The 19,770-nt window shown below is 36.5% G+C and overlaps 1 protein-coding gene across 3 annotated transcripts in view; it reads left to right on the top strand.

The window, feature by feature from the left end:
• The window catches only part of NAP1L1 (nucleosome assembly protein 1 like 1), a 30,559-nt gene extending 12,461 nt beyond the window's left edge, over positions 1–18,098 (top strand). For 2 of the 3 annotated variants that reach the window (XM_062584649.1, XM_062584657.1), the window contains exons 2-15: positions 590–624; positions 1,345–1,433; positions 3,411–3,513; positions 6,874–7,015; positions 7,481–7,561; positions 7,789–7,917; positions 8,423–8,494; positions 9,083–9,222; positions 10,803–10,948; positions 11,031–11,050; positions 12,347–12,469; positions 13,174–13,206; positions 13,572–13,622; positions 15,264–18,098. In XM_062584649.1, the coding sequence (XP_062440633.1) occupies positions 608–624; positions 1,345–1,433; positions 3,411–3,513; positions 6,874–7,015; positions 7,481–7,561; positions 7,789–7,917; positions 8,423–8,494; positions 9,083–9,222; positions 10,803–10,948; positions 11,031–11,050; positions 12,347–12,469; positions 13,174–13,206; positions 13,572–13,622; positions 15,264–15,299 (1,182 nt within the window). In that variant the 5' untranslated portion in view covers positions 590–607 and the 3' untranslated portion in view covers positions 15,300–18,098. The remainder of the gene's footprint in view (positions 1–589; positions 625–1,344; positions 1,434–3,410; positions 3,514–6,873; positions 7,016–7,480; positions 7,562–7,788; positions 7,918–8,422; positions 8,495–9,082; positions 9,223–10,802; positions 10,949–11,030; positions 11,051–12,346; positions 12,470–13,173; positions 13,207–13,571; positions 13,623–15,263) is intronic. The other variant, XM_062584665.1, reaches the window with a different exon arrangement.
• Positions 18,099–19,770: the final 1,672 nt, after the last annotated feature.

The following is a 19,770-nucleotide window of genomic DNA, read 5'->3' as shown; positions in this document are numbered from 1 at the left end:
TGTTGTTTTGTTGAGCCCACTGGCTCTGTGAGACTACATGGTGTGATCACTGGTCACACCTTTGTTCAAAGAGCTGCTTCTAGTTTCATGGGCGCAGGTGAGGAAGCTGTGTATTTGGGGAGGGAGAAGGGAGAGAGGAAAACATTGGTCTCCACTAGGGATAAAAGTACTTAGTGAATATGATTGTCATATCTGCACAGAACTACATGAAAGATATTTCTAAGAGCAATGCCTCTTGCGTGCTTTTTTAAACAGTGAGATGACCAGGCTTCTTGAAAAGTTCTTGCATAGAGCGCAAGTTAAGCCTAAGTGGGTGTAAGGAAAAATTTTATATTTTGCAGGGATAAAATTCCTTTGCAAGTGAAAGAAATGCTGTCCTGATCTTACTGCGTTTATGTTCTTGTGTTAACGTATTTTTACAAATCAAATGTATTTTTTTCATTTTTTTTCGGGAGGGAGAAAAGAAACTTTTGTAGTGACTAAAATTCTCAGTGGGACACATTATGAGAAGTTGAATGATTGGACATGGGTATAGATCTTGTAAAAGTCTAATGCTGCTGCTCTTTTTTCCCCTCTTTCATCCCTCTAGGGTTTGAAATCTAAGAGAATGGCAGACATTGACAAGTAAGTAAAATCTGTAGGTTAAGGAGACTGTAACTTACCTGCTGTGTGACCTATTTCTTATTTCAAACAAATACTATCTATATGCTTGAGAGAAAGGATCCACTGCAAGGTAGTGGTCTTGGCACTGTGGCGAGATGTGTGGTTTATAGCATTTGCACGTGGGAGAAAAGCTTGAATTGCTCGTGCCAATGGATTTGGGATCCTCAATGTAAGTAAATCTAAAACTGGGACAAGGTACTCGTTAACCATTAGGTACTATGTTAGTTGGAATACTAGAGGTGGAAGGGGGAAGGTGGTGCTACCTAATACTGCAGTTTCACTGTATTTAGTTTTTCCTTACTCAGAACACTGGTGTTTCATGGCATTCAGAGGACTGTTTAGGTGAATCTGTCCTCAGTTCCCTAGGCCTACCAGTTTTATCAGGGAGGATTCATAGAGCAGAAGGGGACAAAAGTCTTTTGTAAAAAAGGAATCTTCAAAATTCTGGAAAGGTATTATCTCTTCAAAATTTTCTGAGGCTGCTGAAAGTAAAATAATCTGTAGAGACAAACTTTTGAATTTGACTGTTAAGACTTCCAGTTTGTTGTAGGTGAACACTGATGCATTAGTTTGCTTGATCTGTAGCCTGATCTCTAATGTGAGGTCTTTAAGCTATTTTAATAAGTCTCTTTAATTTTATAAAATTAACTTATTGATTCTGTTATTGGATATTTCTAATAGCAAAGAACAGACAGAACTTGATCAACAGGATATGGAAGATGTTGAAGAAGTAGAAGAAGAAGAAGCTGGTGAAGATGCCAACAACAAAGGTAACCTGGAAAATGAGCCTTTTTAAGCTGCTGCATACTTGCTTTCAAATTAATATTAAAAGAATTTTACTGCTTAACCTACATGGAAGTGATAAAGCATAAATACTGAGCCATTACTAAGCACTATTGATGCCCTACTGTGTTTAAATTCTGAAGCAAGCAAGAATGTTTTTTCCTCAGTTGACTGACTTTCTTTTTTTAAATTGTTACTTGCTTTTAGCTATTAATTTTAGTCAAGGTCAGTACCTAGTCAGGCCATACTGACTGTCTGAAAGGATGTGCAACTGAAAAGAAAGATTTATTGTGAATATGTTAATAGATTCTTTCAAAAGTAATAACAGTCAAAGGCTTTTAAAATGTGATGCTTTGGTTAGGAAAATATTTTGTGTGTATATGTGTATGTATATGTGTATGTATATGTGTATGTATATGTGTATGTATATGTGTATGTATATGTGTATGTATATGTGTATGTATATGTGTATGTATATGTGTATGTATAGTGTATGTATGTGTATTTATATATATATACACACACACACGTGTATGTGTCACTATATTGATCAGCTGCTCGGCTGCTGTATAACTTGCTGTTGAGTAGTCTGATCCTGAACAGAGCAAAAATCAGTGTTACAACTAGTAGAAATCAATATATCCTTCTTCCATTCCGTTGCCAAAAAGCCTGAATGTGTATGAGAATACTTGTTTATATCTCTATGCTAAAAAGTTCTGCTCATATGTTGTAGTTGAATATTGGGAGGGTGGGTAGAATCTGAAGAGCAAGTAGCCAAAAGAAACATAATTCTGTGTAGGAGTTCAATCAGTTCTTTTGAGTTTGTAATTCTTGCTTGCCTAGTTTTCTAATATTTTCTTCCATGCAGAATTCTTCCTCCAAGTTCTACTGATTTGGTCTTTTTTCATCTAGGCAGTTCTGCTTGCAGAAGTCTTTCTGTAGACACTGAATAAATAAAGCACTTGTGCTTTAAGGAAACCGTGTTGGTCAAAAGTTTTGCGTGTTGGGAAGGATTGAAAAAGGTTCATTCTAATTTAATTTGAAGGTGTCAGAATGCAATATAAAGATAGGATTTTGTATTTCTTAAAATCCTTGTTTACACACCTGTAAAAGCTGAGTATGAGGGCGAGGAGGCAAAACAGCATGATAAGAACTGATCATAAATGCTTAATTTAAAATGAGAACTTGTAAAATTCATTTCTGCAGGTTACTGAGGCACAGACTTGGAGCAGAAGAGGTTGATATTAATATGGGTAATGAGAACAGTTAGGAATACATCTTAAAAATATGCACAAATTTCTAGTCTGCCTTGTAGTTTGAAACAGGCTTTTCCTTTATGCAAATTGCTTTCTGAAGATGATGTAGATGTATAGGTAGTGCTGATAGTCTGACACATTATTGATTATAGAGTTAATTTGATTAATTTGGTGTGCTATTCCTTTTTAAAAATAATAGTTGTTAAAATTTCTTTTATTCCTTCTCTTTCTAGATTTTCTTTAAAAATGAGGTAAACAGAGATTTGTAAAGCAGTTATTTAATCCAGATCTGAAACAACTTTGTTTCTTTGGGCTTGTCTAAAACAGAAGGAAAACTCCAACTTCATTTCTGATTCTTTCTAAAGTAGTTCTGCTACCTTGAATTTCTATAATGGTTCAAATTAAAAACTCAAAGCAAAATCGATGCTTTTAGGGGCATCAAAATAGCCTACTCTGTTAACAAAAACTCACCTTTCTGAATGTTTCAAATTTTAATTCAGATGCTGCCTCCCTTCCCCAGATGATCAGGATGGGGTAGAATTGACCCATGCTTACAAAATGGAGAGGGATATGAGATGCTTCTGTCTAGCCTGTGTTCTGTGTTTCTCCCTAAATTTATATAGAAAACCTGTGGCCTTTTCCTAGTACTAAAATAACTTTTCTTGGATAGTCCAAAGTATTTTGAATTTACTTTCTTTTTTCTTTAAGCTCGGCAGCTGACTGTACAGATGATGCAGAATCCTCAGATTCTTGCAGCCCTTCAGGAAAGACTCGATGGTCTGGTAGGAACATCTACAGGATATATAGAAAGGTACAATATGTTCTAATTTTGTATGAGCAGAGCAGTAGTGCTTTTGCTGTACTAAAATTTTCTTTAATACTAATAATCACAAACTACTGTGCAGATGACGGAAAAAACTAATGTAGTCAGTCTGCAGTGAATTTGTTGAAGAGACCAAACTTTTTTTTTGCTTTCTTTTATTTGGGTTTTGAAGAAAAGAACACTAAAATATTTAGTGGCCAATGCTGTTCCCTACTATTACAAACTGGCATGCTGCTTTGAGAAGTTTTCCTGCTATTTGAAGCGTCTTTCATAGCTTTCCCTTAATCGTAAAATATCAGTATGGGCAAATACTTAGAGACCTAATGTCTCTAATCCCTCCATTTTGGGGTTATGATGTTACCAGAAAAGTTAATAAAATAGGAATGTTTTGATACAGGAGGAGCCCACATGAAGTACAAATAAGACTTGAAACAATCTCATTTGCTTTTTACCCTATCTGCATTAACAATAGCATTTCTGCCTCTTACGTAATTTGATTGCTGTGTGCAATTTTTTCACCAAAACTGTAAGAGTTGTAGAACATGTGACCATCTTCCTGTAATGCTCTTACTCTCCTATTGACTTAAACTTGAGGAGCTACTGAATAGTAGGCTTATCTAGTACTGCTGCTGTTAGTAATAACTACTACAAGTTTTCTTTATTACTATAAATAGTCGGATGGAAGAAAACATTGTTTGGCTAATAGCCTCCCATGATACAAGATACATTGGTACAAGGAAGGATATTGAGTCAAAGGGATACCTTGTTTCACCTTTCTCTCTGATATAGGTAACCGCCTGTATTATAACTTATTTTTTTTTGAGTGAGGTGAAAGAGAAATGTCTCAAGCTCTGTCTAGTATGAAATAACTTAAGACAAATGTGATACATGCTACCACTGATATGGATAACTGCTACAAAGTGGAATTTTGTCTGCCTCTTGGCGGGAGAAGGTGGAATTGGCAACAAACCTCTAAATGCATGCTTGTCAGTGTCACCCACTGCATTTGTCATCTGTATACAGGATTCTTTCTGTTGTTCAAGATACTGTATACTATTGGTTTTCTGTAGCCAATATTTTTCTTCTGTTTTGGAATAGATATTAACTGGCCTTTACTAATTTTTCAGGTCCTTGATCTAAGTGAATAAAACACGTGTTACTGATTTACATGGCATTCTTCTATTCAACTGTTCCCTCCTAGATACTGTATCATTTCTTCTTTAGTTCAAGTACAGTAGCACATCCTCTTACAAAAACATAGCAACTTCGTTACTGTACCAAGTACCTAATTTGTAGTGGAAAACAGCTGGAAAAACACGTGCAGCTTGTTGAGTCCGTACTTTCTCAACATGTGAATGTTGGTTTAACCATGCTTTCTTTACAGGTATCTCTTCAGTGTCTTTCTAAGTATTATTTTAAGCTTATTTATCTAGATCTAGACGTAGATATGATAGAGAAGTTGGCAGGAGTCCGATGTCTTAAAAGCCTGTTATGTGACCTGCTAAGGAAGTAGATGCATAAACTAAACAGGTTCTAGGAAAATATCTGTTCCTACTTAAAATCTTGTTAGTTGTTTGGCAGCTATCTAATAACATACCTCTCCACCTAAGCCTAGCTGAAATTCCCTCAGCTGCTTGGTGGAGGTTGTATTCTTGTGTGATCTTAAGTCGTTATTGGCTTGTGTTCAGAACAGCAAGTTATACTTGCTGTTTTGCACTTGTGTATTCCTCTTTAGACTTAAGTCTGCTTTCCCCCTTTAGATTTACTTGGCATAGCTGTCTCTTTCATGAAACTACATTTCCTCTTAAAGTACAGAGTTTATAAAGGTAGTGGATGCACAGATCAAGAAATTTTGAACTAATTGGCATGGACTCTTTGAAATGTAGCTATCTCTAGAATCTGTTTCGTATTGTATGTTCTATAATAAAGGGATTAACCTCTCTAGCAAACTAGAACTGGATACGCAGCTTGTATGGCACTGCCATCTTTAAAATGTCATGATTGTTTTTATATGCAGTTGCTAGAACCAGTACTCTAAAGTCTAAATATATGCATGTGACATCAATTGGGTGATTACAATGTCTTTTTTGAACACTTTTTCCTGAACGTGATACTTGTTCTTGAAGCTAGAATTGCCGCAAAAGGTTAATGTGACTAGGGTCTGGGAGAATGTGAAAGTAATGAAAATGTTATAAACCTTTTATGAACATTCATGACTAAGCTTAAGGTTTTTTGATAGTACCTGCAGCACATCCCTTTCTGATTTAGGCAAGAGTACAAGGTAGATGTTGATCTATGTATTGTCTTAGTAATCAGAGACAGGTTATTCATGTTAAGTATAAACATTCTAGAGAGAATGATTCTGCATTTTTAAGTAAACAAAGATATTGGAACATGCATATTCTACCTAACAGAGTATGATAGCATTAGTAATGAAGAGTAACTTTGTGTTTAAGTTAACATGTTCTTGTTGCTTACCTCTGCTAATCAGAAGCTGGCCCTAATATAAAGCAATTGTTTAGTACTGTGTTCTAATAGCATGGCCCAACGGCTTAAATGAAACAAATGTGGGACGTTGACCCAGTAATCCTCTGTAGCCATGTGCTGAGGATTGACTCACCTAATGGGAAACGGAGGCTGTCCACAATCTATCTCATAAATCTCACTAAAAGCTTTGATATGGGTGCTGTCTGTCCTGACCTGTCTGATAAGCTTACATTAGTGTAGTTTGCTACAAGTGAAACAGAGTTATGGCTGACAAATATTTATGATGAAGATTGCTTTAATATTTTCTTGGTACATATGTATAATATGGTGGCTCATTTAGCAAAGCAGCTGTTGCTTGCTTTGGGAATGATAAGTAATATGTTGAAGATGGTAGTACTAGCTTCTTTCCTGACTTAAAAAAAAAAAAAAAAAAAAAAAATCGACTTCCTTAATAGAGTAATAACTCAACTGGCTTCAACTTTTTCATAAAACTGAGTCTACCAAAGAGTAGTCTTTTCTTAATTATGCTCAACCATATGAATTTGCTATGCTGTTCAGTGATAAGTAAAGCTTGTTTTTAATGTGAAGTTTTATTGCATAAGTTTGTCTGAAGTTTGACCCAGGTATTTGGATTACTATGACTCTAACTCAAGTTAGAACCTCAGTTTAAGAGCGTGTACTAACAGTTTGAATCAGTGTGGTATAGAGGATCATAGTTTTGAATTGTTCAACTTTCTAAAACTTAAATAGAGTGTAAAATCTATTTTGATGCAAGTTTGCTATTAAGGGTGATGAATAAGGAAGGAAGGGTCGGCATGTACTTAGAGTACAGTGTTTGTAACAGTTCTGTCGCTTTTTCAGCTTGCCTAAAGTTGTTAAAAGACGTGTGAATGCTCTCAAGAATCTTCAGGTTCAATGTGCACAGATAGAAGCAAAGTTCTATGAGGAAGTTCATGAGCTGGAAAGAAAGTATGCTGCTCTCTATCAGCCCTTGTTTGACAAGGTATTTTAATACTAATCTGATTTGTACTTAAAAGCTTTAGCTTAGATGAAATCCTAAAACACAATGGAATATGAATTGAATGCTTACGCATGTTCTGAATTACTTTGGTTTCATACGTGCCCATTCAACTGAACTGACATCAATTTACCATCTGTGTAAATATCAACTAAGATTAAGGGGGAGAGAGGTTCAGCCTGTTCCATGGTTACTGAAATCACTTCAATATACTAGGCTTCATCCTGTCAGTTGGGCATGTCTGAAGATGCAGTAAGCTTTTTAGAGTTTTGGTGCTTACTGTAGAGTGTGGAAAAATGGTAACTGCTGAGTCTGCAAGGCAATAATAAAAAGTTTTGATAAGTTCTTAATACTATAATTGTGTGAATTTAGGGTTAGAAATTATTGGATAGGGCATTGGTGATTGCAATGACTGGGAAATGTGAAAGAATTTCTCATTTAATCTTCTAGAGAAGCGAAATCATTAATGCGATTTATGAGCCTACAGAGGAAGAATGTGAATGGAAAGCAGATGCTGAAGAAGAGATTTCAGTGAGTATCATAATCGGTTCATATCAATAGCTCCATCCTTAGCATGAACCAAAATTCAATACAGTAAAATAAAACACAAAAATTGAATCTTCATAGTTTTTCGTTGATGCCTGAAAGCATGCACATGAAACTTAGTCCATGTTAGTATCAATAAAATAAAAAGTGTTAACCAAACTTGGTGGGGCACTCTTAAAATCTAGAAAAAATAACATTTTTATTCTATCAAGGAGGAAATGAAAGAGAAAGCCAAGCTTGAAGAGGAAAAAAAAGATGAAGAAAAAGAAGACCCTAAAGGAATTCCTGAATTTTGGCTGACAGTATTTAAGAACGTTGACTTGCTCAGTGATATGGTTCAGGTAGGTGGTGACCTAGGCTCATGTGAGATTACTTCAGTACCTAATTCAAGTGTGTTTTCCAAGGGAAGAGTAGGGAACAGTACATTACTTGACTGACATGTCTGATGGAGAGTGAAAATGAAATTGAGTACTCAGATGTCATCTCTGATACTGTATTCAACTGAGAGCACACTGCAATACTTTACTATGTTATTTGTTGAACTTGTCATTCTACCTTCATTAATATACTTTTTGTTTGTATAGGAATCTGTATGAGAGTATATCAGCTATAGCTAAAAATGATTTCATGTTTGCATAAGATTTAGGCTTTACTACAGTGGAAATTCCACACAGTTCCTGTTGTTGCCATCTGCTGGTCATGTTCATGAAAGTGTTTCAGTGCTGTAACAAGGTCTTGTCAAATAGAAAGCTCATTCTGTATATGGCTTTTTAAGTCAAGGACTTTAAACCTGTGTACAATTAAATACATTTCATGGAAATTGAATAAACATTTTTTTTTCCACAGGAACATGATGAACCTATCCTGAAACACTTAAAAGATATAAAAGTGAAGTTTTCAGAAGTTGGACAGCCTATGGTTAGTGTAACATATTAAACAAGCTTGGCGCTATGTGATCCTCAGACTTTTATTTGGGTATCTTTAGTGGGGTCTGTGATAAGCAGTTGTCTTCTGGCAATGTTGAGGAATATGCAGCTTCTTGTCTTCTGAAAGAAGCCAAGAGCCAAGAACTTCTCTTACAGTCCTCTCTGAATGAATTTGTTTAACCTTCAAATTCTGATGAGTGAGGAATTTAATGTTAACGTCTGACCATTTGGTACATTTGTTATAATTGGGATTGCTTGCCAAAAACTAAATAGCTTGCGAAGTTTTAGTATTTTAGGTTTATAAGTTCTCTGTACTGTAGGACCAGGAAAGCTGCTCATCAGGAGATCTTTTGTTTTTATTGCAAGCAGCGTATTGAAGTAATAAGCACAAGATCACATAGGAAACAAACATTTTAAGGTTTATTGTACAAATTGGGCAGCAAATTCTAGAATAAGTCATGTATGTGCATCTTATCTGTATTGATAGAGATGAATGTTCTGTTGCATCTGTTTTTTGCATTTGGGTGTTAAGTATGTGTTGCTAAATTGCTAAAGATTCTCTCATGCAATTATCTTTAAGAGTTTCACGCTAGAATTTCACTTTGAACCAAATGACTACTTTACAAATGAAGTGTTGACAAAGACGTATAGAATGAGGTCAGAGCCAGATGATTCTGATCCCTTCTCCTTTGATGGACCAGAAATCATGGGTTGTACAGGGTGAGTGTTAGTTTTTTTTTTTTTTTAAGAGTATATAAATATTTTCTTTTAGTACTTCCTGAACATTAGCATTATCGGAGTACAGGCTTTTCTATCATCTTGTGAAGGTACTGGAAAAGATACTGTTTAGAAACTTGTAAGCAGGTTGGTTAAGTTGACATTTTTGATAACTGTTAAAAGCTTCAATCTTGTTTCAAGATAGTATGAAGTTGCATTTGGGACTCTTTTCCTCCTCGTCTCTATGTACTGTTATGTTCAGAATTACTTTTACATTGGGCAAGAAACACTTCTGAAATCACTATGAAATTAAACTGTAAGCTGGATAGCCTCTCTTTCTGTAGACCTTAATGTCTTTTTCCTGATTTTTTGATTGCTCTTTGAATCCATTTGTATTTCTGATGTTTGCAACACTTTGGGCAGTCGATTCCAGTTTTACTTTTGTATCACAGTTGTCCAGTTTGTTTCATAAAACTTGAATGTTAATTCATTGCCTTTCAGTTAATCTGAGAAATAGTGAATAGCTATCGCCTATCTACTCCAGGTTTCTTATGATTTTAAAGATCCATCACATTCCCTTTTCAGTGATGTCTTCCATTCTGGATTAGCTGTTATTGCACCGATTATATATTTGTTTTCTGTGCATGTCCTTCCCATTGTGAAGAGAAAGAGGAGAGAGAACAGTTCAACATAATCAGCATATGAGTCCACCAGGGCTTTAGTGTCATGATCTGTTATGTTCCTTTTATTTAACTTTCTGGCTGTTATTGAACAGATGGTTTCTGTGAAACCAAAACCAGAATGGTGCCAGTATCTATTCTGAGTGGTAACAACCTGTCACTGTGTAATCAGGGTTGTTCTGTCCTATGTATTACTATGCACTTTTATTTGTGTCTTAACTAAGATAGCCTTTTCTTACCAAAACAATGTATAGTTCTCTTGAGTCTTCAGGAACATGTCTGAGAGACTTCTGCAAATACAGACAATCTTACTGATGTGACTTCTTTGTTCACATGCCCCTTGAATTCTTTGAAAGTCAGACTAGTCTGGGGCATGATTTTCTTCCACAGTATAGGGAAAAAAATCTACACACCGTTTGATACATTATTTGAAGGCCTTATTACTATACAGTGATGAATGTTGTCAACTGTAGCATATTACTAGCAAAACCAAATAGATCAAATACGACAATATTTTATAAAGCAAAACTCATAAAAAATGGAGCTATAGTTATCTTTGAACTCACTATAGTTTTAAAGTGAAATCTAACGCATAGGTAGCACTAAAAATGGTGTGACACCATTCTTTGATTTGGAACTGAGTAGAACTTGATAGCAGATGAAAATTGGTATTTCTGATGAAGAGTGGGAAAAGAAAAACTTCTGCATGAAAAAAATTTCATCCCCCAAATTAACTTACTACTTTCATTCAAAGTATAAACTAATGACAGCATGGCAGTGATTAGATGTTATACTGTAGTATTTTATATTCACTATATCCCTTACAATTGTGATAGTTTCAGTAAGTTGTAGCAGGTGGAATTGTATTAGCTTACAGCTGTCTGTCTTTTTCTCCTTCTGCAGTTGCCAAATAGACTGGAAAAAAGGAAAGAATGTTACTTTAAAAACCATTAAGAAGAAGCAGAAACACAAGGGTCGTGGCACGGTTAGAACGGTGACAAAAACTGTTTCCAATGACTCTTTCTTCAACTTCTTTAGTCCCCCTGAAGGTAAACTTGAGTATACCTTAGTCTGTGTAAACTGACTTTGTGTAGTATGTATTTTACTGACTTTTTTTTTTTTTTCCTACAGTTCCTGAAAGTGGAGATTTGGTAAGTTGACTTACTTGCGGGGGAGACCACCTGTAGCAGAATGCATGCCTTTATATTCAAAGTGTTTACACTGACATTATTTAGGAATTTGTTAGACAGCTTCAGCTTTAACTGTTTCTGTATTTAACTGGCAATATTGATATGGTAAATAGTATGTATTTGTCTCTTTTTCCTTATTAGAAGGAATACTTGTTGAGCTGGATAGTGGAGTTCAGCCTAGTAAACTTAAAAGCTTATACTTTCTGCAAGTTAGCTTGTGAATTGCTAACTTTTGAACAAATGCAGTGATCTTTGTTATTAGGCTTTGCTTTAATTGGTGGTATTCTTAAAGTCTTTCCCTTGAACGTTGATTAGATGTAGTTAATTGCTACATGTATGTGACCTGTATTTTTTGCTGTTAAATATTTTCTCAGCTATTAAAACCCTTGGAGAAAGTGGTAGAACAAGTGTAGAAGTCTCCAAGAGCCCACTCTTGTCTTAAATGTGCTTGGTCTCCTAATAGAAAAGCCCATGACAATAAGCTATGGTGTTTTATTTTATTTTATTTTTTGGTAAGGGGAAAAACTACAGAAAATACTTAACAGTGCCAAATTATTCCTCTTGTATCAAGAGGCTGACTAGAGCCTCCAGAACCAGGCTTTAGACCTCCAGTTGGTGCAAACTCTGATATTCATGAAAGACACCCAAAGTTGTATGTTCATGATGTTAAAAATGTCAAACCTTTTGACTAGAAGATCACTTCTCAGGTGGGAGCCAGCAGAATGCTTACTATGTAGAAGAACGAACTGTACAAAAGAAGTAAAAACCTGGGATTAGAACAGAGCAGATGTGAAAGGGCCTCAGTTGATTAAGGGAGTCATAAAGGAGATGCACTCTAGGAGTTAAAAGTAATTAGTAAAATTCTTAATTAAAAAGATTCATCTGTGAGATGTCCGGTTCTTAACAATATAATAAATTCTACGTGTGAAACGAAGACCTGTGGGAGGTAGGGGAGGTGTTTACTGAGCTATTTTTCTACTTAAATTTCATTCTTCTATTGTCCCCCAACTTATTTTTAAGAGTCCAGAACTTTGTATAATTAAACTTACCAAATAAACAAACCTAAGCACTGCATAATGAGTGAAAAGAAAGTGCAGAACTTGATCTCACATTAATTCTATAAAGCAAGCCCCAAATGATGGGAGAAAGTTAGTGCACTGGATTTGTGTATACCTGACCACTTCAAAGTCTGAACAACTTGTTTGTAACAAAGATAGTTAACTGCTTATGTTTAGGAAGTAATGTTGTTTTATGCAGGATGATGATGCTGAGGCAATCCTGGCTGCAGACTTTGAAATAGGTCACTTCTTACGTGAACGTATAGTCCCCCGATCAGTATTGTACTTCACAGGAGAAGCTATTGAAGATGACGATGATGATGTAAGTAATGTTCTTTGAAAGTGAAAAAAAACTTTTGAATAATGCTACTTAAAGAATTTTTTGCAACTTCTGATTTTTATAACGTTAGTATTCTTAGAATGATATATATCAGCATTAGTTTCAGCTGAGCTTCCTAGAGGGTTAAATAGGAAGCAGCACACAATTAATACCTGTTTTAAGTAAGACTTCAGAGATTTGTGGCAAAAGTTGTTATAAAAGTGAACACTTAGCTAAATGCTTTTAGAGTATGTCTGAGTAGAGGTTTTGTATAAGACATGAACAAGAAGTGGTAACAGTTGTGTTGAGTTGGCTAAGGTAAGTCCAGCCTTGAGCTAAATTTTTAGGATGTGTAATGGTAAAGTTTAGTCCCCAGCTTTGGTTGGGAGCAGGCAAGTGACTGAAAGACTGCTTTATATTTCGAGACACCCTACCGGACAGAACTGCTGTCAGCACCTAGTCTCTTTCAGTGTTCTATGCAAGGAACTTTTAAGATAGGCAGGTTTCTGTGCTAAAGTGTTTATATATAAGGGATTGAACATTTTTCATGCTAATGCACAAAACATTAAGTCTGTCAGATTTATAAACTTTTAAAGTACAGTGCAACGTGGGTGGTTCCTGGTGTCAACTTTAGTCATCCAAAATAAACTGATGTGTAAAATGAGTGCATTTATAACACCATTAAAATTATTTTTTTTCCTTCCTAGTACGATGAAGAAGGAGAGGAGGCTGATGATGAGGTGAGCTGAAAAAATAGGCTTGATTAAGTAGTTTCCCTTCTGTAATGTGTTGTCCAGACCAAGAATTCCTTCAGTGCTTGAATCCTCTGGGCACTTACGTTAAGTGGTACTTATTAACGGTAAGACCACTGAATTTTTCAAAAAAACAAAAAACCAAAAACAAACCACCACAAAAATTTTTTTATAAATTTAGTTGCAGTTGATAACAAAAGATGATTCATTTTATAGGGGGAAAACTAATACAATATGCATAACTCAAAGTGAAAAATTAATATATTTAAAATTTAGTATTAAAAATATCCTTTAAAATTACTCTGGAAGCAGAGTATGGATAAGCTTAAGTGTAAATAACTGGTTTCTTTCAGGAGGGGGAAGAAGAAGCAGATGAAGAAAATGATCCAGATTATGACCCCAAAGTAAGCAATTACAAAGAATTTAAGCGTGCATGTGTATATACACTCTTAAAATATTCATGTATGCTATATCTTGATTTTTAGTTTAAATACTTAAAACACTATATGGTCTATAGGATGAGTATGCTTTGGCTAAGGTTGTTTCAGTCCTCCTTCTGACAGTCTAAGATAAGCAAGGCAACTTTGAAGCTCTTCTAGTAAGAAACATAGAAGTAATTTGTGGCTTGTGGCACTGGAATTAGTCAACCTTGGTTTTCTATAAATTAGTCCTGCAGCAAGCTGCTGCTTTTAGTTTGGTGCGAGTGTTTTGTTGTGCTTGAACATACAAAGAACTGTTCGAGTAATCTGTTTTCAGACTGGGAACTTATCACAAGCTAAATACTGACTTTACTGCTCTGGAAATCTGCACTGAATGGATGCTTTTTTACAGGGGAGATAATGGCAAGCCTGATATTTCTTGAAGTAGCAGAAGTCAAGGTTTGGGAATGTAGCTATAACCAACTAGTATGTGAGCAGCCAAGAGAAATTGGCAACCTAGCTTTGTATTTCATGGGCTAGGCAAATGGCTAATCAAGCTCAGTTGCAGTTTGCTGGAAAAGTGATTGAGCCACTAAATTAATGGCTTTTTCCCTAAGGAAAGGTGTACCTGACCACTTAGAAACATCTGATGCTGCTGAGTGAAAGCTGTCGTTCAAATACGCTTGTTAACTCAAATGAGGATGCAGTATATTTGTCAGGAGAAATAGTATGAGCTACAATCAAAGTACTACTGAAAGAGCTGCATAATTCTAGGATTGTACCTATAAAGATGCAGAAGTGTTAATTGAAATATGCAACCTGTTAGTGACATTTCATCTGGTGTACTGTCCAAACTGGTTCCTATTGTTCAAGAAGTCTTTTAGAATCAAAATGAAACAGCTGCTAGGTGGGCTTATTTCTGTCACTTCAGTAGTTCATCTTACAAAAGGTGTAAGATGTTCCTCCTCTCGCCTCATCCCAGGCTTGATAGAACTGTAAAAGGGCAAGATACTGCTCTTGATCAGAACTGCCAAAGGACTAAGGAGAAACATTAATGGTGCTATAGTGTGTTGACATAGAATAAAATGCAAGCCAGTCACAGGCTGAAAGTTGGGAGTAAGTTTGACAAAGCACTGAGATCCTAGAATAGCTATTCAGACAATGTAGTGGAGTAAACCTATCTGAAGATCAAGTTTGGGAATGAAAACTTGCAACTGAACTTTATCCTGGGAAGCATTTTCCTTAAATTTCCACATTGCTGTGAAATATTGCTAGTTGTCTATCTCAATATAGCAGAGAAGTCTTCCACTTGGGAATTTTATAGCAACTGGAATTTCTCAAAGATGTGTCCAGAGTGATAACAAAGTACCGGGATTTGGTGTTTCATCGTACAGCTATACGGTGGGTTCTGAAGTAAGACCATGCCATTGATACCAACCCAGGGAAGTCTCTTTTGGTTCGAGTTGTGCAGAAGGCCTTGATGCTGCTTTAAAGACAGCATGATCAGTTTAAGGGAGGAGATTCAAAAAACTTAAATACTGGAACTTGAGAAAATATGTTTAGTAATTTTGATAGCTATTTAAAAACACTGATACCTCTACACTGATATTTCTTTTTTCTTAACAGAAGGATCAAAACCCAGCAGAATGCAAGCAGCAGTGAAGCAGTGTGTATGTGGCCTTGAGGATTACCTGCACTGTACTAGCCTAAACACAACTATTAGTTACTTACAGCCTTATGTTTTGTATCTCGGTAGAATTAAGTAACCAATTTGTTAAAAATGAAATCAAACACATAAGAACCAGTTTAAAATGTAGGTGCAATCTACCTAGCATTTTAACAGTATAATTTTCAGCCAATATGTAGAATGCAGTAAATCCCCTAAAGCATGAATGTTAATTCATTGCTACATAGTTTGGTTCTTGTGACGTCTTTGTCATGTAGCTATTAGACTGCAGCTGTGAAGATTATCAGAACTGTTAACTGAGACCAATATTTGTTTAGAGAAAATCCTCTCCTGACGAACCAACCAAAGTATTTTCAGCCCAGTAGTCTTGAACGGGTTTAAGTCTGCTTGCACTAGCTGTGCCTTCATTACTTTGTTATAGAAATGGCAGTGACTTGTACTAACTAGGAGATGATGATGCATTTTGAATTTGACTACTTGAGAAGACTAGTATAATTTGTTTAATTTCCAATGAGACCACATTAAACATTCATAACTGTCAGCTTGTTTATGCTATGGGTTTTGTATTTTATGTGACATAGTGATCTACAAAGGAAACCTAGTCATCATATTAAGGTTATTGTTTACCACTGGGGTGTGAATAAAACCTAGTATTTTCAGAAGTTAGTCTTGTTTTATTATGATGTGTGTATCTGCATGTGTAAACTATTAAGGCATCTCTTTCATGCTGCAGTTCACTTTTTACTAGAAACAAAAGTCAAAAGTTACTGAAAAGTAAATTATATAGCATTTTGAGAGCAAACAGCTTAATTGCTTGGAAAGTTTGGTCTGTGCTTTCCTTCGCAATGTGATAGTTGTGAGCCTAAGCTGCATATTTTAGTAATTAGACAACACTGACATTTTGAGAAGGCAAATTTTTAGAAGTGGGCCTAGATCTGATAAAGGACTTTGGTATTGCCATGCCAGACTCAAAGGCATTTGATTGTTCATATGGAATCTGGAGCCAAGAGAGGTGCCTTGGATTTCCAGTCTGTGTGATCAGAGCTAGGATGTCCAGAACAACCTGCCCTGTAGCCTAAGGGATGGCTAGAACACTTAGCTGCATTCTAGTTTGTTTTCTCAGTGCATCAAGGATCTGAAGAGGAGGAACCAAAACCCAAGGAATTTCTTCCTTCTCCCCAAATGTTTTGCTTGCTAAGCCATGCTCACATGATTCATGCTTTTTGTTTTGGATGTTCATTGTCAGCTTAAACATAAGGGCTAGAAGGTCTGTCTTATATTAACCTTGGCTCTAGCCTAGTAGTGGAGACAGTCTTTTTTGAGATGTGGATATGAATGCACTCAGCTTGAGGAGACTGAATTGACATCTTCTGTTCGTTTCACATGATCAGTCAACTGCTGCTGTACTATGTGCAGCCTTATCCTTTATAACTGTAGAAGTGCTGATTTTAAACAAGTACCCAGTTAACATTTTGAGGGGTGGGAAGACCCTCATGGTGCAGCAAAGAAACATGCAGCTAGCTGTGGATCTGTTTCTGCACTAGCTACTCTTTTCCTTGCCACTGATGTACTATCAAGTATAGCCATAAAGGATTAAAGTATTAAAAAGATGCCCATAAAGGGTAAAGGGGAGGCAAGGGTCTTGTGAAGATGAGGCCAGGGGAAGTCTCTCCAGCATGTCTCTTGCTTGGAGGGCAGATGGTACAGAATGAAGCTTATGCTGAATGCCTTCCCTGAATCCCTAGTCCTTTTAAGAAGGAAGTCTATTGGGCTCTGAGTTAACTGACTTTTATTATTCCTCAGAGGCTTGAATGCCACACTGCTTAATTTCAGAATCCTTGTCAAACTTGATTCATCTCTCTAGTTACGGATTTAGAAGAAGGAGCTCTTGTTACCTATAGCTGTATATAAAACAGTTCTTTTGAAGCTGTGCTCTGTTTTTTAGGTAACCTATAGATCACAGCATAGAAAAATATGCCAGAAGAAAATTAAATCACTGTGTCACTTTATAGCTGTGTGTAAATTCGATGTGGTTCTGTTCTTGTGATGACACTAATCCTGACAGGACATGCTTAGCCTTTGAGATGCTGTCCCTGTCAGGTGTTTGTGTATCATTTGGTCTTTTCTCTCAAAATTTTTCTCAACATTTCCCAGGATTAGGTTTGAACCAAGCACTGGTGGTTTAAACTTGAACTTCAGGGCATAGAGACCAAACTTATAATATGTTATGGACTTGAGGCAAAAAACATGGAGTTTTTCGGGTCATACCTTTTGACATGAAAAGTATCCAAAGTCCTTACTTGGATCTAGCCTGTTCTTGCTAATAAAAGAGAAAGCACTGTCAAAAGTTGTCCAAGGAATTTCAGAATTCATTTGTCCTGTCATATGAAGTCTGACTTGTGCTTAAACTGCTTTCTCATATAATAACTTCCTACCATTCAATGTAATATAGTATTTGAAGAGGGGAGTTGATAGATGTCAAAGCTTACCTGCAGCCTGCAAGATCCAGAGCCATGAAAGCATATCTGCCTACAGATTTTGGTATACATCTATCTAGATCAAATTGCCAGTACTAAGTCAGCTGTTCTTGTGCCCTCCAGACTGCAGCAAAAGGAAGGGTAAAATCATACAAACTGAGATGCCAATTCTTACGGCATTGGTTAAATAAAAAATGTTTTGGTGCTTAGCATAGTTCTGAGATCTCAGACTGTCTTGTTTAGTAATTCTGAAAGGCAGTATGTAGCAGGAATATTAAACTTTCAACATTGATTGGAGTATTGTGACTCATTCTTCTCACTTTTCTTGAATTTATGCCAACTATAGATAAATTGTTCATTTAGTATTTGAGAAGTCACCTTGTTAACAACTTAAGGCTAGGAAAATGTCACTGAAGAAAAAACAGGACTTCTTGTCAGTTCATTGTCTGCAATATCTTCTGCAATATCATGTGGAAATTAAACTGAGCAAATGCATTGTTCTGTCTAGTTTTGGTTGCTGAATTGAAGGGAATGGCCTTAGGGGGAGAAAATGGTGGTTGCTGATGGAAGAACTAGGAGAATTACCTGAGACTTGGAATGAGGGAAGGGCAGACATCTTATGCTCGATAGAGAGCGGTGCTGCTTGGTATTTCTGAACTTCCAGCAAATGTAGATTACAATAGATGACATTAGCACTAAATGGTTTCCTTGTTTTGTATAGCTTTAATAATGTAAAACATTGTTTTAAAATAATATCCTGAAATAAAATTGACCAGATTTAAGCTTAGCATTCTTAAGACTTAGTTTCTGGAGAAGAGGGATATCAGGTACAATTAAAGTGTTATCTTGGGTTAGTTAAACACTTCACATATCAATGCTTGTTATGAAGCTAATTAGTTATAGAAGACATTGATAAGCATGGATCCTCAGAACTGGTGTTTCCAAAGCTAGATAGCATTTATAACGTTTACATGTTTTTGTTTGTTAAATAAGAAACAACAACAGAATGTAGAAACTGCTCAGGAATTGAATGTGCTCATCTTTGCCTTCAAGCTGCTACTTACACTGCCCCATGTTTTAAGGCTCACTGTTGTAGATCAGATTCAGAAACTGATAGAAAATTTCAGTTAATCAATTTGTATGCATCTACCAGAGACCTCCAGTTCCCAAAGGTCTCTGCCCAAAGGTGTCTGTGCAGCGGTGTTCTTTGCCTTGCCTTGTGTTGTGTTGGGGAAGAGGCAGTATGCTGTAGCGTTCTCACTGGCATAAGGAACCAAAATGCTGAACTTCTCAGGAAAGGGACAGTGATAATGAGGGCATTCCTATATAATGGCTCCTGTTGGCCTGCTGTGCTGGACCTGGAGCTGTGCAGGAAGTTTGCATAGGTGGACTCAGCTCTCCAGCACTTCCCCTTTCATTCTGTGTTATCCTAGCCTTTCCTAATCAGAGAGGAGCTCTGTGCAAGATGTCTTGTGTAGGCTGGAGAAGTCCTTGCTTATCCCACCTTGAGTTTCACTTCCTTGTAGCTGCCCAGTTCTAATTGAGATGTGCTGGTTCCCTGCAAGTTTTCAAGCAGATGTCAAGGTAACTTCTTAATTCCAGCACTACCTAAAGTGAAGGTAAATCCATGTACTGGAAATGGTAAGTCTCATTTTTGTACGCTCTCTCAAATAAAGAGGAGTTGGCAGTTTTGTCCGCATGGCGTGTTGGACAAAGCTTCTCTTTCATCACTTTCAAATCCTCCTGTGGATCTCTGCTCGGAGGTAGTCTTCCACATGTGGCTGGCACCTCTCAGCTCTTGTAGGAAAACTAGAACAAGTAGACTAGATGGAGAATACCAAGCAAAAGATAACCTGTTCAAAATTCAGATCTGCATGGTGTGTGCTAAAAGGAGGTGTGCGAGGATCGTGTGTGGCAGAAGTTCGTTGCCTTGGCTTTGTGAGTGTCTAAAGGGTGCTGAGTTGGCATT

This window comes from Rhea pennata, chromosome 1 (genome assembly GCF_028389875.1).
Source record: "Rhea pennata isolate bPtePen1 chromosome 1, bPtePen1.pri, whole genome shotgun sequence".
NCBI classification, from domain to species: Eukaryota; Metazoa; Chordata; class Aves; order Rheiformes; family Rheidae; genus Rhea; species Rhea pennata.
The sequence above is the reverse complement of the archived record's forward strand: the minus strand, read 5'-3'. Positions and strand labels throughout refer to the sequence as shown.